The 27,022-nt window shown below is 43.6% G+C and overlaps 1 protein-coding gene across 3 annotated transcripts in view; it reads left to right on the plus strand.

Moving 5' to 3' along the window:
- ERBB4 (erb-b2 receptor tyrosine kinase 4) overlaps positions 1-27,022 on the plus strand; it is a 629,260-nt gene that overhangs the window by 219,342 nt on the left and 382,896 nt on the right. For all 3 annotated transcript variants that reach the window (XM_030453944.1, XM_030453945.1, XM_030453946.1), the window contains exon 2: positions 16,127-16,278. In XM_030453944.1, coding sequence (XP_030309804.1) covers positions 16,127-16,278 — 152 coding nt within the window. The remainder of the gene's footprint in view (positions 1-16,126; positions 16,279-27,022) is intronic.

Consider the following 27,022-nt stretch of genomic DNA (forward strand, 5'->3'; position numbering starts at 1 on the left):
GCACCCTGGTGTTTTTTCTGGTGATCTTTCCCAAGTCTCCAGGGGAAATGGGCTAGAATTGCTTCCACTCATCTAGAGGCAAAGGTAATGCTGAACATTCAGTTCAGTTTCCTGATGGCAAATTTGCAGAGCACAGTGGGGTCTCTATTTCTGCACCCTTTCATGAGGAGCAGGGCCACTGTTTTAAATGACAATTAACCTCTTGTGGAAAGAAGCCCATCAGGCAAAAACTGATCACATAATAAACCTGATTTTCAACTTGGTTTTGTTGGATTAAGAACCAGATCTATAGGGGCAGTTAGTTTCAGGTTCAAGCCCTACCTGGGAAAGGAACATGTTTGAAGACAAGAAAGATAGATAAACTGAAAGCAATGCTTTTCTCAAGCAGGAATGGTACCTGAGTTAATGGCTACAGACATGCAAGTAGTATGTTCAGAAGAAGACCTTGGTTTGAGTTTGAAGGAGTGCCTGAGATGTTCTCTCAAGTCTAAATGATCTTTAAGGCCTTTTTACTCCTAACGTCTCTTTTCCTGGAGTACGGAGAGCCTCATACCTGCCAGACATAGCAAGGTAGAATCCAAAGATGTCTATTATCTCATGCAGCGTTACCAGTGACAAAGAGAGGGTGATGCCCAGACTGTTCTTTTGCTGATTTATTATGTCAAACTTAAGTTTGATGGGTATTTGTCTTCATAGAGTGAGGGATCTTGCAGAAACCTAACTGAAAATAACAATCTTGTGCGATGCAGATATAAGCTAGTAAATTCCCAACATGGTGATCTCTATTTCTTTGGGTGCTGAGCATTTGGTAGTGCTGGTGAGATTGAGATAGCTTTGTGCTCTCACAGTGATGATTCTGGGTACAAGTAGGGTGTATTCTTGCTGCTGGGAGGCATATTTTTGGGCCATCTATCTGTATGCTCTTTTTGCCAGGAAATACGTGGCCTTTACTGGCTTATACAGAACACTTATTTCCCTAAGATCAGGGTGCTGGATCTATGCAAAGCAACAAAAGGCTTTGTGAAAACCCAGCCTAAGCACAGGGCCATCACTGGACCTAGCCTTACCTGTTCAGTTCACCCTTGTGCTGGGGCTGTGGGTGCAGGTTTCAGGCTGAATTTCACAGGAGCTGCTTCACTTGCCTTGCACAAATGTCCTTGGTGTGCTGATGTTTGGCATGCAAACTGGATGCATGTTCCTATGCTTTTTTGTGCTTTCAAAAACTTGATCCTGTAGGATCATCTTATCCTTTTTTTGTTAGGTTATTTTTTAATAAGATGAAGCCAGCAGTTGCTGTCCCTTCAGGAGCCAAGAGATAGCAGGCTCTGCTCATTCATTCTTCCACTCAGATTTTTTCCCTTGTTTTCCAACAAGAAGCTTTGAAGCCTCCACCTTTTTCCTCTTGTTTGAAAGTAGTCCCTGGGCCTGTCTTCATATTCCCCATGTATATTTAAATGTAAATTGCATCTGACTGTGGTGACACTAATTAAGGCGGAGGCGTTCAGATGCAGCCCCCCTTGTGGGGAGCACAACCAATAAACCCGCTGTGACTGGCAGCTGTTTTGACCACTTTAGACAACTGCAATTTCATAAATGTCCTTCCCCTTTGACTTGCTGGTAAGGGACCACCAGGCCCCCCCTTGGGCACCCACTGCCAGGCAGGGACCAGGTGGCTTCAACAAGTGCAGGGCTGGTACCCTCCCTGCACCCCAACCTGCAGGCATCTCACCCCATGGGGGTACTTTTCAAGGCTGTTGCTTGTAAAAAGAGATTTGATTTTTTTTTTCTTTCTTTCTTTTCTAAAATATTAAAATATTTTATATTATCCCAGTGATGTGCTCCTGAGGTGTTTGACCAAATATTAAACCTCTGCAAGGGCTAGTAATCCTGGAAGTAGCTCAACACCTTCATGTGACATTGAAATCATTCAGTAATTTTACAGTACATTTGAATTTCGGCACTGCTCAGCCACTCAGTTTCCATTAACTTTGCCTGGAATTTCTTATGTCCGTGCACAAAGCAAAAGTGTCAAGTTTCTCCTTCATGCTCCAAAACGCCACCTGAATCACAATTGTGGTGTGGCTAATTGTTATTAATTAAGCTGTTCTGAGCAACCCTAGTTGGGCTGTGCCTTTTTTGTCGTTGTAAAAAAAAAAGTCTATGCGTTTTGTAGGCACAGTGTGAAGGAGGGCAAACAAGAGAGTCCTGCTCCTGGGAACCTCCTCTGCACCCTGCAGGGTGGTTTCGGGGTGAGTGTGGGAGTTTTAAGGGATGGGGCTACCGGATCAGGGAGCAGTGCAGAGCCAGGCTCATTACTGTCAAATTAGCTTCCCCGACCTTCGGTGCCATTTACCCGTCACAGGCAGGCAGCTTCAAGGACATTTTGCAATGGGTAAATTTGCTCTGAGCCTCCCTGGCCGCACGTGCTCCCGCATCACTTAAGCACATGGCCGTGGCCAAAGCCTCCGGGCAGAGGGTTTTGCTGGGATCACATGCTGGGTGCCCTGTGCCCCCCCCTGGGGCTCCCCCTCCTGCCTCCCTCCAGTTTCTCAGGTTCAGATGATCTGGATCATTGAGTGGGGTGAGGAAGAGAAAGGTATTAATGAAACAGAGACCCAGGGAGCAGCCTCCTTGCGGAGGGTTTGCTTTGGGTAAATTGCTTCTTGGCCTTTGCTTCTTAATGAGGCTGCTGCTGGTGTGCCTGCTGCTTTCCATCCCAGCACCAAAGGAGTGAGGCATCTGTTGTGCATCCCCCTGCCTCAGTGTTGTTTTATGAAAAAAAAAAAGAAAAATAGGGTGGAGAGGTCTTTGGGCAGAAGCACTATCATCTTGTGAAAGGCAGGAATGTGAAGCTACTTTTGGTTGGTGGGAATGTGTCGTCCACATCTTTGAAAAAAAGCAGCCAGCCATCTGCTGCTTCTTTTCCTTTTTTCCCCCTTGCCTTGGGTTAAGAACCAGAAAACAGATTATTTTGGCACATCACTGGGACATGTTACTTTAACAGTGAGCTAATGGTTACCATTTTCAGGATAAAGATGCATGTCAGGAGTAGTCTTGAGTATTTTCTGAGTTGAAAAGGATCAGGGAATGGCTGACATTGTGTACAGACATAAGAAGTAAGGCTTAGGGCACAGGCTGGTAGTTGCTCTGGATTGCTCACTCATAGCATCCCTGGAGCAAGCAGCATGGAAAGGAAATACCCTGGAGAAGCATCACAAGAGGTTGGAGTGGGAATCCCCTGTACCCACGCTTTCTTAGTGTGATTTTCCCCTGTCGTCCTCTCCATATGCTACTGGCTGAAGCTTTAATTTGTCCACAGATCCTCATGGTGCTGCCACCACTGTTCCAGGGGCAGCTCCAGTGTTGTATAAGGTATTGACATTCCTTCATCCCAGTAAAATTTCTTGGCATTTTACTGTTATATGTCAGTTCTTCTGCTAGTAGCATTTGCAGAAAAATGACCAAATATCTGAGAGCAGCCCAGGCTGGGGTTAAGAAGATTGGTGAAATGTGGTGGTGGTGTTTGTCAGGTCAAATCCCTCACCCCGTTCTTATAGAGTCTCTTACCCCTCCTTTCCAGGACTGACATATTTTCCATAGCCTCTTTGGTCCCTGGAGGATGTCTAGCTGGTGCATTTCAACAGTTCATTCCCCAGGCAAGCTTTGGATCCATTCTATATTGCTGTCTTTTTGCTAAAACAGCTTTCTTTTCCCTTGCTGCAGAGGAGACCTGCCTGGCCACCCTAGGGCAGGCATCTCTTTTCTGGCAGGTAAAGTAAGAATCAGCCCTCCACGGTTTCTGCATTTCAGTGAAAAGGGGCCAAGAAAATAGGCAGCCCAGCTCTGAAAAGACCAACAGTATTATAGCAGCAGGGGGAAACCCTATGGGATTGCAGTGGTACTTATGACCATTGTGTGTTTGCTGTCTCTGCTTCCTCTTGCCTTCCCTGAATCCTCACCAAGGGTGTGCAGTTTTGTCTGAACCCACAGTTCCTGAGTGAGGCAAGTTCCAGTGCTGATTACTCCAGAGATAAACCAGTCCTGCTGTCGCTGAGTGGAGGATTCAAAACTAATGGTCCTTCTGCTCCTGGGATTTACCATTTGGAAGATACTTTATTGCTATCTTGTGACATTTCCCTGCACTTTTATGCTCATTTATATAACTGTTTTCTTTGATTTATGGCAGGTTTTCTTCATGTATAGCAGTGCCATAAATTGTGCAGTCCTACTTTCAGTGGTTATGAATTTGAGATACTCTGTAAGCAGTAGGATGGGGAGAAAGGGCAGAAGCCTTTTGAAGAGGCTTTTGATCACAACCCCAGACAAAATGACCTGTTATTTCAGTATGAATTTGAAGCAGACATCAAAATAAGTTGGCACAGTCTGTTTTTTTGGCTAGTCAGGAAGTTGTGGAGGTTTGGGTTTTTTGTAGTGTACAATCAAAGTTATTCATGTATGGTAAAAAGATGCATGAGGCTGAGTCCACATAGTGACATTTGTGTGATGAGCCCTGGGAGCCCTGGTACTTGATATCTGCAGAGGTTTTCAGAACAGCAAATTAGTACTCTTCTTTTCATAACTTTCTTACCTTTCTCTTCATAAACGTGCTTTTTCACTTTGTTGCTGTTCTTTAGGACTCAGACAGGCTTAGATTTCCAAAGAGTGTTCAGTGGACATCAAAGATCCAAAGCCTATCAAAGCCACTGGTCAGGGCACTGAAATAAAGACCTCAGGTTTTGATTTGTTGGCATCTTGCTTTGTAGGGGAAGAGAAACAGCTCATTTAAAAATTGCTTTCTGAATTCAGCTGTCAGAGAAGCTTTCTGTTGACCTTTACAAATTGATACCATCACAATCAATAGACAGAAGTTTAAGGGCAGTCTCTGGGGCAGAGGGGCAGGAATAAACTGAAACATTTATAAAATATATATGGAATGCATTTGAAAAAGTCCAGCAGAAAGAAGAGACGATATTAAAAGGGAGCATATTTGAGCAAACTGCTTTGTAAAGAATTCATAGTCCTTGATTTTGACAGGTATGTGTACTTAGAACCTAGCTTTTGGAATGATTTCTAAAAGTATATGAAACAAAAAAGAACACATTAAATATGCCTTAGATTAATCCAGTGTAACAATATAGTGAGTAAAGAAAATAACTGGAGATTTTGAAATTGCTTTGTCAGGTTTGACTGGAGGGGAAGTGTATTTGAGGGGCTATTTCACAGCAACCTTCATTCCCCTATGCCCTCTTGTAGCCTTCAAAAGTGAAGCCATTTCCAAAGGCGTAGTAAGCATTGCATGAAGAGGGAAAAGTCCTTGGAAGTGTTCAGGGTGAGGCTGGATGGGATGTGAATCAATCTGCTCTAGTAGGAGGTGTCCCTGCCCATGCTGGGGGTTTGGAACCAGATCATGTTTAAGGTCCCTTTCCAACCCAAACCAGTCTGTGATTCTCTGACTGTACCCAAAAATGGCCACTGAGCTGCTGTTCGCTACAGCTGAAGCCCTCAGTAGCCTTGGAAGCATTTATTTGGTGTTCAGACTTCTGGTTAGCTTTTCATTTTTATTATGTTTAATATAAATTATGTAATCCAGGGCTTGGTTCACAACATTTAGGTTGGAGGAGATGGGATTTTTGTTGTTTGCCTGCTCCTCTACCCCTGAGTGTGTCTTATTGGCAAAACCATACGTGCTCAGTAATCTGTATGAAGCTGTTTGTCTGAAATGGGCACAAACTAGAAGAGATGAAGGGCTGTCTGTGGCAGATAATATTTTAAAATTAGGCTGTATGTTTTATACATAGCATATAGAAGTAAAAATGGTTCTTGCATAGACTTTAGTTATTAGAAGTTTGATTTTTTTTTTTTTTTTCTGCCTATAAACTGCTCTCTGAAAGCATTTGGTTTAATAACATATGGGGTTTATTGCTTAGTTTAGCCATGGACAATTAGGAAAGGACAACCACTGGTTTAAGAAAGGCTTGTGTAAGACAACACTTTTGATTAATTATTTGATTCAGCGACCTTAAAGTCTGTGACTACCACAGACTCTGGGATGTGGTCCCTTTTCCCAGGTCCAGTGTACTTTGGCTCCGGCCAAAGTGTCGTCTCCACCCCATGGACCTGGACAGCCTCAGTGCAGCCCCTGCCTCTCCCTGCAACTACAACGTCTTCCCCTCATCTGCAGTACTTCCAGGTCTAAATAATTACCATTTCAGCCGTCTTACATCAGCTGAATTCTCCTGTTTGACAAGGTTATCGTGTTGCTTGAAAGACTGTTATTTTCATCAACGAAAAATAAACTCTGTGTAGCTTCAACTTATTAGACCTCTGCATTTTTGCTACAATAGGATAGTTTCTTTAGTCAGGTTTTTTTGCATTGCACAGTCACCTTGAAGCACTTGGAGAAAGCAGCTCTGAAATGTTGCATTTGCTCCTGCCCCCACATAAATGGGGACACCCAAGCCCCGGCATGGCCATTGCGGTTGCTCCCCATGAGATGCTGCTTTTCTTTGGTTCCCCAAATGTTTGTAAGGGACCTGTTGTTAAAGCCCTTCTGCAATTCCGCCTCGCAGGCTAGTCAAGAGTGTGGGGAGATTGTTCTCTCCAAAGCAGTCCATTTCTTTGTGTTTAAATTTCACAGTTACTTTAATCATTTTATTAGGTGGTATTTGGATTATGTGATAATTACTCATGCAGCGTGAAAACGATTACTGCAGGAGATCTCAGGGAAATACCTCTTTCTTTTTTTTTTTTTTTTTTTTTTTTTTTTTTAATGTCTCAAGTGCCTGGTGCTTACCCTCTAACCAGGCAGCAGTTGCTTTGTGCTGCTTTAGTGGTGACTAATTACCAACACTTACATTAACAGATACAAAAGCACCTGTCCCACCTACCCCATCTGAGCCTTATCTTTTATATAAACGGTGCTTAAACAGTAGTAAGTAGGATCTGAGGGTTTGTTGTGCATCTTGCCAAATGTATTTTAAATACTGTATAGGCATCGAGGACTGCAATCCCGTTCCAATCGCAGTGGCTGCCAGCATTCCCACTGGATTTCTCAGGCTGAGGATCAGGCAGAAGCTGAATGAATGTGCTCCCTTGTGCACACACAAACTCAGCTTGTTTGTACAGTGTTAATTAAAATGCATTTAAGTTGAGTGAATGCTTGCGGTATTCAGAGCCCCTCTGGGGAAGGAAATAAAAGGCAGGCAGGCAAAGGCCTGAGGCTGTCATGGAGACACAAATCCCATTGGAGCAGCAGAAGCTTCTGGGGAAGGTGGACACCACTGCAGCAATGCTCTGTGCAGGCTGAGCACCCCTGGGCCCCCAGGAGAGCCTCTTGCAGGAGAAGGAGCCCTCAGCAAAGCAGCTTGGTTTATGACCTGGGAAATTATTTGGGACCAACCTTGCAGCAGGATCAACCTTGGCATTCCTTGCCAAATTGATTGGTGTTGAAGGCACATGCACAAAACCCAGTTCAAGTGCCTGACCCCCTTGTGCTCCCCCCCCATTCCCACCCTTGCATGTGCTCACCTGGTACTTGAGATTGGTGCTTCATCATCTTGCATCCTCCTGTTCCCCATACATTTAAAAAGCAACCCAAACAGCTGACACCTGCAGAGATTTCCACCCTTTGCCCTGGCAGGGATCCAGGATACACTGCAATGCAGTGATGGAAGACAGCAGGTTGCATGAGCCATTGCTGCTGGGCTGAAGCAGGACTTGGGAAAGGTGGGGGATGGAGAGCAATATTTGCAAAATCTCCAGGCCTCCAGCTTGACACTTTGCTCTGCATTTAGCTGCTGAAGAACTTGTGGCCTTGTGTTACTCATGATCATTTATCTGCAGACTTAATCTTAGAAGGTGTTGGTGGTGGTCGATACTTTGGTAGTGTAGGGAGAGGATTTTGGTTCTTGGCATGAAAAGTTATATTCACAAACTTCATTTTGAATGCTGCATCCAAGTGGCCAAACTGGAGATTAGTGCAGGAATAGGTGGTCTGTAATGGCTTTCACCAACAACAGGGAGATCAGTTCCTCCATGTGATGGTTGAGGGCAACAGCAACGTTTGTGTGGACTAACTTGCACGTTGTAGTGGTATTTAATTTCTTTGAGGAGGAAATGTAGGCCAGTTGGAAAAGGGATGCTATTAATATTCTTGATCAGGCCCAGTGCAGAGGCAAAACTGGAAACATGGTAATAGAGAAAGGTCCTGCCAAGTGGTTGGAAGGCAAAGAAGACTGGCCTTGTGTTTCACAGCTATTTGAAAACCTTTTCACTGTGTCCAGATGAAGTCTTACCTGAACTAAGCTAGGTGCTGGAAGCAGAGATCACTCAACTCTTTCTTAAATAATGTCTGTTTGTTGCTTGTTTAGGTTATGTACTACAGCGTGAACTAAATTGTAATGCTGAAGACATTTCAATAATGTACATTATTTTTTTTCCTCCTGCATCTGGTAAGAAAATCCCACACTCCTCCTCTGCTACATGACACACATGTGTCTGTAAAGGAAATCTTTATTTTCAAAAGCTTTTCTATCTCAACTTTCATGATGGGCATTTGCCAGTTTGACCATTGGCAGCAGCTGGCCTGATGTGAGCAGCAGTGAGTGGTGTAGGGCCATGTGTCACCCCCCTATCACCCCTTTCCCTTGGGTTCCCCGCCAGCTTGGAGGCTTATCAGCTGCCTCCTTGTCGGAGCAAATGCTTCCAGATTCACAGCAAGACCTCAAGGAGAGCCAGATGATAGAGCAGATGGCAGATGACTAATTTGGCAAAGTTAGATGAGTGGAAATTGTTTGTTTTAATTGCTTGTCAAGTCCGGTACCTACATTATAGTTAAGAAGCAACTATTTACCCTCAAAATAGAATGAAATGAGGAAAGACTGGCAGTGTGTTTGTCTGTGAAGAGAGAGAAAAAAGAATGGAGAAATACCCAGAGAAAATAATTTGGTACAAAGGCTTTGTGGGGGGGAAGAACTGTTGGCAAAGCCTCTTGTATTAATTTCTGGGGGTTTTTTTGTTTGGTTGGTTGGGTTTTTTGTTGTTTTTAATGGTAGCTGTGTGAGGTGGGTCTTGCAGCACAATTTTTTCCATTTTGTCCTTTCCAGTTGTATCACAATATGTATGTGATGAAGATAAAAGAGAAACATAGCTGGAAATATTGGCAAAAAATAAGCAGATGACAATGGCTTGACATAGTTGGCAGAGGTAATTATCCTTGAAATGTCACAGTATAAATCTAATCAGCATTCAGTGTTTTGATGCTGTTTTCTGGCTGATACGAACAGGAATGCTACTTTGGTAAAATATGCTCTGTAGCATCCACCAAACATTTTGGAGAGCTCTGTGCAAGGAGGGAGTGCCATCAGCTTGGAAAAGTGTTATCACACATAACTCGCCCTTCTTCATCAAGTTACAATCAGTGTCAGTCTTTACAGTGCCTGTTTGTGTTCCTCTTCATAAAACTGGGAAATTCTTCCCTTTGTAGGTGGCAACTGATGAGCCTCTGCTAGAGGTGGGACCACCCTGATAAAATACATTTCTGCAACTTTTCTGGAAGTTCTAGGAAGCTTTTACAGTGGCATATGAAATGATATTAGGAGGTTTAGTGAGCAAATTTCAGGCAATTACTGGTTTTGGTCCCTTCTTCAGGGACCTCTTCTTCATGCAAAGGGAAGAAAAGCTATATTGGTTTTTCAGAGTCCTTTTAGCATTGAACAGCTGATTGAAAATTATTGTAAATTTTTTTATTTGACTTTATTTAGCAGTTGTCAAGAGCTTAACTTGGAAAGCAAAATAAATAATTGATCTCCCAGACTTGTGTTTCTGGGCCTTGTGCACGAAGGTAAAAGGGATTAAAGCCTTGATGGTGTGGCTCACAGCTACCGTGGACCAGCCTGTACCATGTCACCTCATCCTGATGGTACTATGGTGGACTCTGAATGGCAGCAGGATGGCAATGCTGAGCTTCTCTTCTGTCTCTGTGGCTGTCCAGGGGTTGGTTCATGGTGGTTGGGTTGATTGCATGCAACTGGATTCAAATGGGATGGTAATTTTCTGGAGTAGAGCAGACCTCACGGAAGGAAAACACTTGTGCAAGCTGAGTTTCTAATTAGGAATACAGAGAAAATTGTGCTGTCCTTCACTACAATCTCTCACTTAGGGAAAGCAAGCCTCTAATTTTAAAACACTCTCCAAACCCACTAGGCCTACAGGGAAATGGGTGGTGACCTCAAGAAGTGCTTTGCCCTCTCCCAGGAGACATCTGCAAGACTGTATGTTCAGGGGGTCCTTCCTTTTTGTTAGGATATGCTTTATTGCAAGAAAAAATCAGGTCTTAGGCAGCTCATTCAAGCAGAGCTGTAAAAAAATATTGAAGGGATTAAAAACGTATTTACTGCTTTTTCTTTGTGCGTGTGTGAGAGAGCCCGGGCTGCTGCTGAGAGTGTGGAGCAGAGTGAAATGAATGGGAACTGCTGCTGCATTGCTGGTAATTGAGTGTTCCTTAAAGGATTTGAGTCTTTCCCTCCATCTGGGGGCCTTAACAAATTGCCATGAGTGTTTGCAATCATTAATAAACAGTTACGTTAGCTACCTTGTCAGGAAACCCTGGTGATGGTCCTGTCTGTACAAGCACAGCTGATTAAGTGAATAAGTGGAAAGTAGGGGGAAAGAATAGGTTAAAAAGAGGGTATGAGTTGTTGTTGGGCTTGTCCTGGCTGGGGTGAAGGATAGTGTGATTATCTTTTTATAAATACACTTCTGAACTGGGTAGGTCTGAGAGTTTAAGCCTCCTGGTGTGTTTTTGGTCTGTTTTTGGACAAACCAATCGACAAGCTGGAGGTTGTGCTGTGAGATGATAATTAGTGTTTTATGATTCAAAAGACTATATCCAGATACTCAAGATAAATCCCTTGGAGCTGATAACAAGGATACCTCATAACTGCTTTTCTGACTGCATTTGGGAAGAGCAGCAAGATACCAATATTTCAGGTGGGGCTGACCAGGCCAGAGATGATGGGATTCACTCTTTCTGAATAACTCCAAATGTAGGCAGATCTAGAGGCAGGGTGAATATGAAATTAAACAAGTTGACCTACTTCCAAAAGTTAGTCAAGCTGTTGATCTGAGAGGATTATAACATCCATTAGTATTACAAGAAACAGGACTAGATGGAGTCAAGTTGGATTTTTTAATTTAATGTATAGATTTATCATCAACAGAACAGGGCAAAAATAATGGCCTAAAAAGCAAAAGTTAAAGGACATTTTTAAATGCCTCAATTATTTGCTGCCTTTGAGTGAGCATCTGAATCATTTGGCTTTGTTATGAAAAAGTATCAATGGGAAATTAATTTCCAAGTCATGTGTGTGAATATTGATGAAAGGCGTAAATTCAATTCAATACAGACTGCTGTAATTAGGGCCATTAGGAGCTGAAGCTCTTCTCCATCATTTTAGGTAGCTAGTAATAAGGAAACAACTGAGTGTGAAGTGTGAATGTGTGAGTAATGCCTGAAATCCATGTTTGTGGTGACCGAGCAACACTCTGCCCTGGCACTTGCCCAAAATCAACTACATTTAGGGTGTATGAGAAGCAGCCCCAGGCAGGCAGCCTGGCTGGGCACTGTCAGATGACCAGACAGGAAAGTGCATGTCCTTCAGCTTTGAGGTAACACACACACAAACATACTCTGTGAGATTTGGTGCCAGAATATGGCAAGAGAGGGATTGGCCACATGCATGTCAGTGAAGGATGTGTTTGAGAGCTTAATGGCAACCTGGTACAGGCTATCAGTCAACAGCTCACTGTTGTTTTCTGTCTGGGAAAATGTAAAGGGATGTCAGATTTTCCTGGGCATGTGTTGAAATGATGCTGAAAGGTTTCCCTCATCGAGATGCCTCTGTCAGATTTCTTGAGCAGGTTGGGAGTATACACGCTCGGAGATGCTCAACAGTGAGAAAAGCTGCAGACAAGAGGTCCATCTTCAGCTTCTACGTGTTTGACCTCAGCTGCAGGCAGGGGAATGAGTATCTTTTATTAAACAGGAGGGGTTCTGCTGCAGGAGCTGCTTATAGCAGACTTTTTCTTGCTTTTCTGTTTCTTAGGCTATATAAAATAATGTGTCTAACAGTATACAACTAAGTGCTTTGGACAGAGTTTATGAAATACAGAGTATAGTGGTTTTGCATGCCATGGTGAGGAAATACATTTTGTTGTGCTTGTGTTTATGCCTATGTACAGCTAGAGCATTCCTAAATCTGTGTATTATTTTGGCACCTAATTTTACAGAGTTGCCACAACACTGAGATGCTGGAGATGAGCAGGAGGGTGGGAGGGGGATGTTTGTACTCTGTGTTGAGCTCAGGGACAGAGGGACTGGGGGTCCTGCATCACTCCTTCTCAGCTCCCACCTCACATGCAGTTACTTTAGTACTTATTAACTATTTTGGCAAATCAGACCCGGAACAATTATTTTTGCCTTTGAACTGCTTCCTGTGGCTCATAATGGGGGGATAAAACTTATTAGCTCCACTTCCCAGCTCCTTTCTGTCCTCTGTCCTTCCAAGGTCTGGCTCCCTGGTGTTTGTGGAAAACCAGGAGCATCTTTGTCATTGTATGTGGCAGCAGCATTTCTCCCTCATGCCATCAATGGCTTTTAACCCTGTTAGTTGTGTTTTGCCTTAAAAGAAGGCCAACAGTGTATCTAATCTCTGTTTTAAAGGATTCTCTGTGAAGGATAGAGGTACTGTTGCAGCTTTATCCCTCTGCAAGTGAGGATTGATCTAATCTGCTTTCCTTAGTTTAATAGTTTTATCTTTTTTTATTATTATTTTGAATCTGGCATAATTAATAGGAGCATCAAAAGTATATGTTCAAAATATGGGCTGTAAAGCTTAAACACAAATTAATGGCTCATAATAATGGATTATTAATAATCCTTGGTTATATCTACATTTGCTTTAGGACTTCAATTCATTTTGCAGGCTGGGGCTCTTTCCTGCCCCCAGGACTCTTTCTGCCTGAGCTGCTCTGCTGGTTGGGTACCAAAGGTGCAAAATTTGAACAGCTGCAACCCCTGGTTCGTGTAGGATGGTCTCACATCTGTTTCCAACTCCTTTGTTTTGTGGAGGGGAGTTGACTTGTCAGGAGAGTATAGAGCTGAAAAGCCAAGCAAGGCCACTCAGTACTTGGGATGACTGGTGCTGCTGGGCAGTGGCTTTCTCTGGTTTCCCAATTTCTGTGTCAGAGCAAACTGGGAGGAGCTGGGTTGCACAAACCTTTTACCATGTAACTCATAAGCAGCAGGAGCCCAGGTGTGAGCTGGACCAAGGAAGTATTTTGTGTATTTGTGGGATTTCTTTCTTTAAGACAGAATTTAAATGCTCCAAATGACTTTGAGATTAAATTTAAAGTATCAACATGATTTCTCCTAAATTTGCTTTTAAGATTTTATTAATCCAAAAGAATTTGTTTCCATAGCAATACAAAGCCTAGAAGTATTTAATTGCAATGGTTTAGTTGTACAAATTCAATCTTATTTAAAGAAAACCTGCAGCTCTGGCTTACATCTGGGCTGGCTTCATCCCAGTTGAATCCTCTTGCAAGAGCAGGCTCCAGGTGTTCTGAATCCTCATCCTTACAGCAAGAAATGGCCAAATTAGCTTTCAGGAAACATTTAATGGGTGTGCAACATGAAACACCAGCATTGCAATATATAGCTTTATTAGCTGAACTGCTGGAATTGTTTTCTGTGCTATGTTGATCCTTAGCACTGATTGCGACATGGAACAGAAATTATTTATTAGTCCTCGGGAGCCTTAAGACAGAATAACACTTAGTCAGCTGCAAACAGTCAATGTTGTTGTTACAGATGCTGCTGTGTTTAGGGAAGAAACAAACAAACTGATCTTGTAATTGGTAGCAAACATTTTAGAAGTCTTTTGGCAGGGGCAGGTGCATGTCTCCCTAAAGGGTGGAGGTGCTTGTGCAGCAGATCTCAAGATTGTTCCAAATATATATTTAAATATGAACCAGGGCAAGGCTTTGCATCTCAAAAAGATGATGTGCTATTGCCCAGAAGCAGTACTTAATCCTTCCAGGTGTTCTGAGTCCAGCAGAGCTATGTCAGGTCCCAGCGGGACCATGTCTTTCCATCTAGGGAATCCCAAACAAGGCTCTTGAAAATATTATAAATAAAATCTTCATGAGTTGTGTTTTGGTCTAAGTGGTATGCTGGTACTCTAAGTGGTATGCTTGTACAAGAAAATTTACAAAATGAGAACATTTGTGCTTTAAATTAGGCCTTGAAGTGAGGTGGTAGGTTCTATTTTAAAACCCAAGGAAACCAACCAGTTTTGTTTTTTTGTAACATGGTATAATTGAATATATGTCAAACATTTCAAGTTTTTAAACTTAATGAGGACTTCAAAATTTTAATTTTAGCAGTACAGTAAATAAAAAGATATTTTAAAACTACAAGAAAGAGATAAGAGAACTACATCCATTACAATAATTTCTTTGGTTTTTGGACCAAGTATGTATTTGGAAAAGCAGTCCACTGTAGTGCCTGCTCAGCTTTGGCCCACAGTTCTTAGGTGCTGGAAATACAAACCCCAGAAATAATCTGATAAAACCTTCATCCCATGAATGGCTCACAAAGAAGCCAGCCCCTGCTGTCCCTCCCTCGTGGGGAGTAGTTGTTCAGGAGGAAAAGATTTCTGCTGCCATTTTTAGGGCAGAGGGAGTTTCCTTGTGAGAAAGCTTTGAGCTGTTGGTGGGTTTCTGGCTGCCTCCTGAAGCCCTTTGCCAAGGGCTGCTTGAAACTCAAGTCAACCTTGTACAAAAGCAGGTTGCTCTGCAGCAGAGACCACAGCAGAGCACAGAGATGATAATTGTTACCATTTCTATTAAAAAGAAAAAAAAAAAAAAAAGGAGAGAGATGTTGTAAAACAGTTAATAATAGTAGTAGTTGAAAAGCTAATTACTTTTGATATTTATAAAAAAGGACCCACATAATTCAAAAGAGCACATTTTAACCAATTTTAGTGATTATGCCACCAGTTGTGGAGAGTTTTGTTTGTATTGATCTAATCCAGTAATGGGAGTAATTCCAGAAATGTTGCTCTCATCTGACTCCTATTCTGCATAGCATAATGGCCATTTCAAAAGTTTGGATATAGTCAGATTAATTTGCTTGCAGATATGAACCACCCACAAGCTGTTGGTAATCAGAAAAAAGTGTGTGTAGAAAAAGCCCAGCCCCACCCATGCCCATTTACCTAGCACTGCTGTCCCAGCAGGCTGAGCACTTCATGAAAGATTCTGTTCTAAAATGTTTCTTGCTTTTCTTTCCTGCATTCTTTTTTGTCCTTGTTTGATGAACAGCAAGCTAATAGGCTGAGCAGAGTTTTGAACCAGACTTCAAAATTTAGAACAGATTAGTTTGTTTAAGGACATCTTCTGAAAAGTAATTGTGTTAGCATGGTATTTCCTAACTCATCTGCCACATCTCCACTGTACACTCAGTCTGGTGACTTTGTGGAACGATTATGACTTTTTTGTTATGGTCTTTCCCCTGTTTAAATGTTGTATATAAGTCTTCTGATCAGGTTGCTTTTGACTTGTCCAACAGACCATTCTGAACATCAACTGAATAAGGAAATGTTGGATTACCAAGGTCAGACTGGATGAATGGGTCTCTCCAGCCTTTTGTCCTTTAGTCTGTGATTAACACATCTTGTGAAGTGCCTGATTCTGTAGTAGGATGTTGCTGAGTCCTACATTTGGCCCCTTATGTGCTGGGGTCAACTAGTTTTGCATTTTTCTCACATTTCTATCTTTTCAGCCTTTTTGCATTTCACAGTAATTACTACCCTTTCATCCCATTTGGTGAAAACTGCTTTAATTGCTGAGATGATCATGGACCATATTTGTACCTCCCTATTTCTACTGCTGATACTCAAGTAACTTGTGGTGGGTTTTATTTTTTTTAGGACCTAATCCTGTGAATTATTTAGGATTTTAGTTCCAGTTGTCTGTACCTCTGTATACAAGCTTTATTTCCTTCTCTGCTTCTGTGCCTCTCTTTCCCACTCACGGTGGTGGTTTTTCCTGTGGTTTCTTGCAGTGTGTGCTGGCACTGAGAACAAGCTGAGCTCTCTCTCTGACCTGGAGCAGCAGTATCGGGCCCTCCGCAAGTACTATGAGAACTGTGAGGTCGTTATGGGCAACCTGGAAATCACCAGCATTGAGCACAACCGAGATCTCTCCTTCCTCCGGGTGAGCAATCTTTGGTTTCTCTTCCCTCTGTCTTATCTGTTCAGGGGAGTAGCTACAGGTGCTGGGCTGGAGAGGGGCAGGTGTCTTTCCCACTGGCTCCATTGCAATATAAAGTGGATAATAAAATGTCACAGGTATGCAGAGAACAAGAGCGATGTCGTTGCTGTGACAGATGCTCTGAGTCTGCATCATTTAGATTTCTTCAGGATTTGGGGGAGAAAGCCATGTCACTACAGAGAGAGGTGACACCTAGTAGGTCTCTGTCACCGTGTGTTGCCAGCAGGTAAGGAGCTGGTGAGGCAGGGTTTAGGAAGGTCAGAGAATCATGCAGATATCTACTGGAGTCGTGGAGAAGCTAATTGTAATGAAATCTTTGGAGAGACTGATTAATAGACTAAGTGAGGGAAGAACTCTGGGCAATGTTTGTGGAGCAAACAAAAGGAAAAACAGAGGGATTGCTGAATGAACATGACCCTTCTGTGTGTGGGAATGGAGTGAAGAGCCTAACTGAACCTCCAGTATCCAGAGGATGTCCACAGTAGCTGAAGGCTGTCCTGCCACCATGGAGCCTGAGTTGTGTACTTCCTCAGTTCTTACTTCAAATTTTGAGTAAATATCAAGCTTTGGGGTTATGAAAGAACATTCCAGTGTGGTTTATGTGTTCCTCCAAAAACTAGGAGGGAAAGTTGAATGCTGAATTAAAAGAGCTTAGGCCCATCATTATTTAGTCTTTTGAAACTGATTATGCTTGAAGAAATATCCACATAAAGGAGGGATCCAGGTGGGCACCTGAGGATGCTGCAGATTATGTGGCTTCAAGATGGAAGAAACTGGCATGTAGGGATGAGGGCCACAGTAAAACAGGCATCCTGTGGCAGTGTGATGGCAGCCTATGCTGGTCATTCTCTCTAATATAAGTCATGACACAGATAAGGGTTTACAGCACTCATGTCATATGGTATTACTTGCATTTACTTCTGCAAAATGCTAATGTTGTTTTTCAATATGAATGTCTGTATATAAGTGGGATTTTTGTAAGGAACACATAGAAGGAGTGGCAGGTTCAGGTCTGGCAGCAGAAAGAGAGTGGCAGGATCCATCCCTGGCAGGCTGTGTTGGTTTTCTGGGACTTGGATGAACCTAGTGTTCATTTTCAGTTTGTAAAAATGTGAACTTTCTGTTAGGGGTTTTATGAGCACATTCCCCAACAGTGAGTGTATTTAGCTTTTTGTTAGGGATATCAGATGTTTTCCTCTCTATACATTGGTCTATATTTACTTGAAGTGTACACCACGCTGCTAAAAGACCTGCAAGCAAAATTCAGCTACCAGCTACTTCTGGAGTGAAGCTTGGGGTGCTAATTGCACTCAGACTAAAAGGTTGCCTGTTAATTTCAGTGCCAAATGCTTAAGAAGTAATTGCTGTCTACATTTCACAGTTGTGACAAGTGGGGAAAACATACGTGTGCTCTGAAAGAGACAGAGCATGGTGCAGCTGGACTAACTGGGTTACCAGCATGTCAGACAAGTGGCATATAGGTACCACCTGTGCAGGCAGGATCCCTGCACTAATTCAGGCATTGCTGGTGTTGAAGATGCCTCTTGAAACTCCTGACTCCATCATTGTGCAAGGCTTGAATTCATCATGGACTGTTCCCCTGCTTCAGCTTTCTTCTCTTCTATGTTTCCTACTGCAAATTATTTGGAAATCAGGGCATTAACATTCCTTCTGGAGAGCAGAGTAAAATATTGGTGGAAAGGGGGCAGTAAAATCAGCAGATAAGAGGAAGAAAGAAGGGCCCTGGGCTATGTAGTAAACGAAGGTGGTTTGGCCACTTGTGTTTTTTGGTGACAGTTACTATCACTTTTCTATTAGCTGGATTGCTTCTCTTACCTGAGACTGCCTTCTCACAGATGTCTTGTTAAAAAGCAGGACTTGAAACAAAACCCTGCAAACTGGACGTCTAGTTAATATGATAAATTGTAGTCATTAAAATAGAAAACCAAACAGAGAACATGTTATTGGTGAGGCAAATAAATAAATAAATGTTGGCATATTTATGCCTATAATTCAACATTCATTAGGTGGGCAGTACTGCTTGTGTTTTTCAATTTAACCATTGTTGTGATGGCCACATGAAGGTGACAGATCAGAGATAACTATAAGAATGGCTCTTTGTCTCTCTCAGAAATATGATTAACTCACTGTGTGAGATGATGCTCCTCCAACCTGCTCCATTTTTTTCATAGTCTCTATTGCAATAATTTCCCTCTTCCTCAACCAAATGGACTTCAGACAGGCAGTTGATGTATCCCTGAGCTGTCTGTACATCCAGCTGATGAGTGCCAGGGCTTTGTGTGCCCACCTGCCTTCTCATTAGTGCTCAGTGTAGCTCCCTCTCACTACAGGACAGAGGGAAGACGTAGCAAGCCAAGCATGCTGAGCGTTTTTATCATGCAATAATAAAAGAATACTCTAAATGAATTGAAGTGAAAAAACCCACAAAACAACCATATAATTTTATTTACCCTGTGGAGCTACATTAAAAGATCAGCATCCCATCTCTCATACTTATTTAGACGTTTATTCCCTAAGTGAATTTGCTTTATGTCTCTGAGATAGCTCTCTGGATATCTGCTGATTAAGACTAGAAGGGGCTGCCTATCACCTGAACGAAATGCTCAACCATTTAAACTTCCAGGTGTGACAGCTGTGTGCAACACTTTGAGATTGAGGAGCTTTGTTCATGTATGAAGGGACTACATTTTCTAATGCTTTTTTTATAATACTTCTGTACCTGTGCAGAGCAGGAGTACAAGTCTGGTGGTTTAGTTTTGTGTATTTTATTTTTGTGTTAAAATTTTGGTATTGCTTGCCTGTGGGTGACCAAAAAAAGGGTGAGCAATTGCAATGTGAAGTTGTCTTCCTACACTCCAGCTCTTTAACACTGGGACTTCCTCCCTGAAACCAGATAAACTGGTTGAGCTGGTGCATGGCCTGAGTCTTGTCAAGTCTAGAGCTGGGATTTAATTCCTTGGCTTGGATTTCAGAAAAAAATCTTGTGAAAAGGTCTGGTTGTGCCCTGGTTCATACTGCAAATGGCTGGTTTCAGAAGCAACAACTTTGTATTGTGAACTAGCATAAAATACTCAGTATACCACAGAACAGTCTTCTGCAAGCACTCTTGTTCTGCTTAACACATTTGGTAAACAAGAGTTATCTTTGAGTAATCCCCAGGCTTTTAGCAGTTCACAGTCAGTAAACTGTCTTCTTGCGCCTGGATTTTATTTAACCAATTCAGATTATTTACTTTTGAAGACATGACCAAAGTTCTATACCGTTCTCTGCAATAACTCTCCCAAATGATTATGAAACTTATTTCTAATTGCAATCAACAGCCTTTGAAAATGATCTACCATGGCTTTATGAGTTCTTTTTTCATTTCCCTTGTGCCTCTGCAGCACCCTTAGCCACAGCTATGTTGGCAGCTATCTGCCTGCCATTTCTCAGGGTAGGTGTTTCATGATGGGCAGCTCTAGAGCCACTGTGGTTACTGCAAAGATGTTTAGCCCCATCTTCCCTTTGCCAGCATGAAGAGCTGTGTGCTCAGTGAAAACCTGCACCAGGCCCTGCTTTCTGCTTTCCTTACAATCATGTTTAGACTTTGTGGCAGATAGAATAATGTGAGGTTTATGTATTTTTGCTTTTGCTTGTGTTATAGCATTGGAGTAAGACTGGGTCAAGTAGACCTCTCTGATGGGGGGAGGACTACCAGAGCAGCCATGGGAAAAGTTGGTTAAAAAACCATGTCATCTGGTTCCATGGCATTTAAAGCTGCTTCTGGGTAGGAAGAAAAATGTTCTCTTTTTTAAAAAAAGCTTTTTGGTCCTTCATAACAAAATGGGTCTACGCAGTCCCATCTGAAAGGGTCTCAGTGGAGATGAGGGTGAAGAAGAGACCCTGTGGTCTGAAAAGATGTGTTGGGAAGGGGAGTGCAGAGACAGGAGATTATTGCCTTGTCCAGTTTGCTTGGCAAATCCCTGTAATGATATATAGGTCTCCTGATGGCCTTGCACCACAGCTCTGTGTCCTCTTGTATGCTAAAAAAGCATCTGAATTCCTGACTGACAGCTTTTAGGAAGGTCCCAGCTCAGCAGAAATGGAGTGGGATGTGGAGAGGAGTCATGAAAAAGAGAGGTTATGCCTGTGCAGAGGGCAAGCTTCCCCAGAAGTGCTTGGAAAGCACTGCAGCCTGGCTTTACACCAGCACAGGGATTTTGGAGGGGTTTGCTGCACCTCCTTTACCAGGAGAGCCTGGCCAGCATGTGTTTTTTCCTTGGCTGGCAAAAGGCAAAGGTGGCCTCCAGGTAATTACAGATTTGGAAATTAAATGTGTTCCTAATTGCCCTCGCAAGGCCTTACCCATTGGAAAAGGACACATAAAGAGCCTAATGGTGTGCTAGCAGTGGAATGGGGGGCTCTGCATTCCAAACAAATCCAGGTGGACACCTCCAACTTGCTGTGAAAACCTGGCTAGGGCATCCTGTGCACGCAGCAATGGACACAACTGCTGGGTGGGTTACAAGAGCTTCTGGCAGCTTCTGGTGTGGGCAAAATATTTCACACTCGCCCTCGTCAGCCACCAACTGTTCTGGATCAACTGGAGCTCTGTTCAAAGTGAGATGGATCCCAAATTCAAATAACAGAATGGGAGCAGAGGCTAACAGCAAAAAGATTGTGTGGTACAGCTCATCCTTGATGAGCTTTGGGCTTGCTTGCTGCTGTTTAAGATTAATATTCCATGCCTCACAATCTCCAGAATAATCTCACCCAGCTTCATCCTGACCCTGTCACGCTCAGAGTTGCCTCAGCTGGTAGGTAAACAGCCTCCCATGCTTTGTGGCCTGTGTTTGCAGTTGTTACATCATTTCTGTGCCTCAGTTGTTTTTTCCCCTCATGGTATGCCAGTAAGTCAACAACTGCATCTCTGCAGCATCTGCTTTCTTTTGCTGTCCCAGGTGAGCATATGTAATGCAGGTATGTCCTTGAGGCACCATGGACTGTTAGCTGCTGCTGTGCCAAGACTGCCTCTCTTCCTCAAAAGCCCCTTTTCAACAGCCTGTCTGGTTTCAACCCATTTTTGGTAGACAGAGGACATGCTAGATTTGTGCCTCTGCCGAGGCATCTTTGGTGTCAGCCCCTTGCTCCTGGTGCTTGTCTTCTGGCACATGCAACACAGCAGTGCAGGGACCCTGCCCACATCTCCCCTCCCTTTCCTCCCCCTCAAAAGCTGCCTGTGGTGTGCCAGCCTCCCATCTGCCTTCCTACCTACCTTCTGCCAACATTTCCCCCTTGCACCTGGTCACACTTGCCTACTTGGGGACACAAATAACCCAGGGTGGCTGGCAGCTCCCTGAGCTGCCATGGCTGCTCCCTCCCACGGAGTCTGGGGGAGCTGCAAAGCATTGAGGAGGGACCTCAGCCCCTCTCCCCACCTCCCCCTGCCATACTCACCTCACTTGTCACACAGATACTTCTGTCCACCTTTGGCACCGTGGTTTTCAAATGTTTTTTGTAAACCTGGCAGCTTCATCTCTCCGAGCAGCTAGTGCTTTTGCTAGCTCCCCACAGCCAAATTTTAACTCAAGTTTTATTCTCCTCCCAGCCCTATTCTTTGCTTTTTAAAGCTGTCCAGAGCATTGCAACAGGCAGAGTAGCCGGGCTAGGAGGCTGCTTTCTCATCCGTACACAACACCAGCCTTCTGTCCCTAAAATAAACCAAAGGATCCACTTGTACAACCTCTTTTTCCCCTATCATCCTTTCTGTAGCAGCAAGCAGCCCAGATGAGCTCAGCAGTGGAGTTTGGGCTTTGCTTTTGGCTGAGAGAAACTGAAAGACTCTGCAGGCTGGTGTTCTTCTGGTTGAATTAAAGTTTTAGCTTCTGCAAAACAAACATAGGAGAAAATTAATATACAATTAATCCTTCAACTGAGCTGCCAAGCCTTAACCAAATATATGTACATTGGTTATTGCCCCATTAATATAGCAATTATTTTTGGTGACATCACAGATACAGTTTGAAACACCCATTTGTGTTTAGGAGGGGAGTTGTGTGCTCCTGTTTTGGCACAGGGGTGGACTATAACGTGGTCTTTTGTGTCTGCATGCCCCATTTGCTGTGGGACCCCGCTCTGGGAAGCAGTTTTCTGGGGAGAAGGGCTGCAGATGATGGCAGGAGATTTCCAGGAGAGCCTGGGGGTGCTGGGGATGGTACTGAGCTGCTTGTCACAGCTCATCTGCTGTGGGGCTGCTGGAGGCATGGACAGCCACGTTCCTTGTGACCACATCCCTGTGATCAATTTCCTGTGTAAAACAGGAGCTATGGTCTGTGTGGAGCAGCTAGCAGGTGGTATCAACAGGCCCTTTACCAACACACACACACATACCCATGTAGGGGTAATTCAAAGAGGTTCCCCCATCAGGACTCTGGGAGGCCACGTGGTGTTTCCCAGCCTGGGGATTCATTCTTCCCTTTGTTGTATTGACAGCAGCCAAGAGCTTCCCCAGTTCCTCTGCCTGTGTCCCCTTCAGTTGAGAGGTGTGTCTTTCAGCTGTATCACATGTGGAGATGAGAGGTAAAGATTTGAAGTCCTGGGTGTTTAAGGAGTCTCTTTAAATTTTAGCATTTCCTGTTCAGTTCCCATTATACAGGAGGCACCCTCCCTCCAGCCTCCCAGGAAGCCTCTCTCATTCGTGTGTGTGGCAGTGGCAGCAGCTCTAGAGCAGGAGAGAGATAAAAGAAGCCTGACTTAAATTATTCAGAGTAACCCAGACTTATACACATGCTCCAGCTCAATAATGTTCTTTTTGCTTGCTATCCTGTTGTTATGGTTGTTGCAAAGCCACCCTTCATTAGGCAGAGCAGGGCACTGGCCAGGTGATGTGAGGTCGCTCCCAGGGCCCACACGGATGGTCCTCAAGACATAGGGCAAGGGTTTATCTGTTTTGCTGGTCCTGCTGTGCCTTTCTAGTTGCTTTATGTTGCTGTGGAGACACCTGGATGTCAAGTGATGTTTTCCATTCAGCAGTATTGTATCTCAGTATCTCAGCCCCTTGCTGGGAGATGATGAAGTGCAAAAAGCCCTGGTGCCAAAAATGTGCTCAGGATGCGGGGTTCATTGCTCCAGGTGGAATGCTTTCCAGATTTGACAGAGGTAATATGGTATATGTGTGCCAGCTGCTGGCAGCTCAGCCTGGATAGTCTGTGGAGGATGGTAATGGTAGGGTAAAACATTTGGAGGAGCTGGCAAATATACCATGACCCCAGGAATGTAATGGTCAGGTCTGGGGTTGTTTCCATAGATTGTTGAACAGCCTGTGAAATGGAGGTGTCCTTGCTCTTTGGTCATATAGCATCCTCAACAGCCTATAAGGTCTCGCTCCTCTTTCTTTAACTTCTGCTTTCTCCTTCTCTCTAATACAGATCTTATTCTGTTCCTAACAGTCTGCTATGTGGGACTGTATTTTGGGGTTCATGCTGACCCCAGCCATTCTCTCCCTGATCAGTGTGTGCTCGTGGGAGCATTTGACTCTTTGGGCAATGTCTACCAGATATCTTCAGGGTGCACCATAGAACTTCAGCGTGTGGGTGACCTCCTGCCTGGCTCTGCCCTATGACAGTGCAGGGCAGTGCCTGGGCCAGCACAGTAACATTGTCCACATTATTATCCACCTTTGCCTGTGCTCAGCCAGCCAAGTGTCTGACAAACTCTGTGCTTTCCAACTGGAGCCTAGAACCTTAGCCATCAAGAAAAATACAGGCCAAGAGTTGAACTCTTAATGTGAACAAAAGCTACTGTTGAGATTCATGGCTCTATCTAGGATTGATTTTTTTTTTGTTCAGTGTCTCCTCAGACTCTTCCTTCTGTCTGCCCATGAAGGGGTCTGATGCTTTCAGCTCCTGCATATGGGCAAAATACATGTGGCTGAGCCCAAACCCAGAAGCTGATGCCATGGGTACTATAAAAACACTGGTACAGGAGGGAGGACATTATTAAAAATAAAACAATGCAAACATTCTTAATTAGGTGTTGTTTCTCTTTTAAGCTGATCTTGCCTCTAGGCGAGTGAAACCAATTATGTCCTCCCTTTCAACCACCTTATGCTGGTAATGGTCTTACTCTTGTCCTTGTAAACCTCTCCCCTAGTTAGAAATACTGGCCTAATTGCAGCTGGCCTAAAGTAAACAAGGGAGCAGAGTTAAACTAACCAACAGGAAAAAAACCTAGGTGCAAACACTTTTAAATTATAAATAGATTTATTAGATTTTAAAGCAAATGATTAGTTTTCTTCCAGCCATAGAAAGAAAGGTTATTTGATGCAAAAGATGCGTGTAATGAGCTTTCAAGGCCAGTGTTAACCCTAGCTAGGAGATGGCATGGACCCCACCATTTTGTGCTGTTCATTGACAGTGTTGTCTAGGGTGTCATTAAAGTTTATTTATTCTCCTTTTTTTTCCACCTGCCCTCTCAAATCTTTTTGTGGAACAGAGATGGAAGTTGAGAGGCACAGAAGTTGTATAGATAGGCATATAGATATCTATGTAATTGTAATACAGAGGCCTGTGCACAGTGGAAGGATTTTATACTTCCCTTTGAGTGACATTTTTCTCTTTACCCAGGCATTTAGGCTATATGTTGCCAATTTTTCCTCTAGCCCTTCCTCCCTCCAATCCCATTTTACAGTGGAATAAAATGAGATTAAACAAACCAACTGTCAGAGCACTGAACAATCTTGCATTGTAATACACTAACTCAGAGTCCTGGATCAATGGGCTTGAATTGCTGTTAAAAGCTGAATGAAAGGGAAAGCAAAGTCTTTTGCCATAAACTGTGGCAAGGGGTGGAGGAGCAGAGGGACAGATGGAGGCTTAGCCAACAGGTTTTGTGCTAACCTGGATCGATATTAAAGGTTTCCTCTGTTCAACAACTGTTGCAACAGCAACACCCCCAGCTCTCAAACCTGGTGTTAGCATTGGGCTGTTTAATTATACAGCTCCACGTGTGTCATGCATCCTGTGCGGCTGTCCAGGAGAGATGGGGCAGAGGAAGAAGTCGGCCTTCCTGAGATTCCACCCCCAAAACATCATGTCAAGGGAGTGCCTACCAGGATATGATTTACTGAAAGTTGCTCTATCGCCTGGGGCTGGGCTGAGGAGCCAGGGAAACTAGAGCTGGCCAGGGGGTGAGAGTGGATGTGTCTTTTTGGGTTGGAGGATAGGTTTGCTCAACCCAACAAGCAGGAACAGCCATTAACCATGTGCTGGCTCTCAGTACTGAATCCTATTTCTGCTCAGTTTAGGAAGGTTATCGAGGTCCTGGAGCGGGTCCAAAGGAGGGCAATCAGGCTGGTGAAGTGACTTGAGCACAGATCCTATGAGGAGAGGCTGAGGGAGCTGGGGGTGTTCAGGCTGGAGAAGAGGAGGCTCCGAGGAGACCTCATCACTCTCTACAACTCCCTGAAAGGAGGCTGGAGCCAGGGGGGGGTCTCTTTTCCCAGGCAACTCTCAGCAAGACAAGAGGGCACGGTCTTAAGTTGTGCCGGGGCAGGTTTAGGTTGGAGATTAGAAAGAATTTCTTTACTGAAAGGGTGATCAGGCATTGGAATGGGCTGCCCAGGGAAGTAGTGGATTCTCCGTGTCTGGAGATATTTCAAAAGAGACTGGATGTGGCACTCAGTGCCAGGGTCTGGGAACTGCAACGGTAGTGGATCAAGGGTTGGACTTGATGATCTCTGAGGTCCCTTCCAACCCAGCCAATTCTATGATTCTATGGGGTAGATAATAAAATACTTATCAGGTGAGATGTCCCCGATTTCAATCATCATCATGGGAAGGTGGAATCAAGAGGGTTTGGTTAAAGCAACAGGGACCTAGTTCAAGGCAGTACCTCTGCAGATGGTTAAGTGCATTGACTTCTAGTACTTGTGTTTGAAGCTAAGTAGAAAGGTAATAGTGTCTGCATGCTGTATTGGAATAGCTCGTAGTGTTACTTTTCCCCCTTTAGTGTTGATTCGTCCTACCTGAGAGGAAAAATGAAGTGCTTCAAAGTACTGTCCGAACATAATAAACTTGAAAATGTCAAAAGGCAAGGTAGAAATATCATTCCAACTTTGACAAACCTGCACTGTTTTGTGCAGGAAACATAGTAGTCATAGCTCAATGTTGGTCACTGGACAGAGAAAGGTTATGCAAAAGGTATATTTTGTAAGAAATTTTATGCTTGTGCTTTAAGAGAACCACCTTAGTAAGCCTGAGGTGGAGCTGAGAACCTTAAAATAAACGCTATTCAGTTTGAATAGTATGGAAGGGATTTTGCCAAGTGGTCCAAGAGCTTGAAAGGTTGCCAAAGCCTAATATTTCCATTCATTCTCATTTCTAATGGGTTTGGATTTATTCAGATCCTGAATACTAGCAAAGAAGCTGTTTTATAAATTGTTTTATATTTCTGTATAGTCATGATGATGGTGGAAGTATCTGTATCTTGCTGTAGGGGACAACCCATGAAACAACACAACCCATGGCTACCTGCAGGTATAGTGCTGCCTCTGAACCAAGAAGGCTGAGATGTGGAACATCATTACTTTAAACCCTTTTCATGCCAGCATTGCTGGCTTACACACAGAAGCACTCCTCTCACCTTGGATTTGAAAAGGGCCTTTTGCAAACAACCCCCCAACCCCATA

The sequence above is a fragment of the Calypte anna genome, chromosome 7 (assembly GCF_003957555.1).
Source record: "Calypte anna isolate BGI_N300 chromosome 7, bCalAnn1_v1.p, whole genome shotgun sequence".
Taxonomy (NCBI): domain Eukaryota; kingdom Metazoa; phylum Chordata; class Aves; order Apodiformes; family Trochilidae; genus Calypte; species Calypte anna.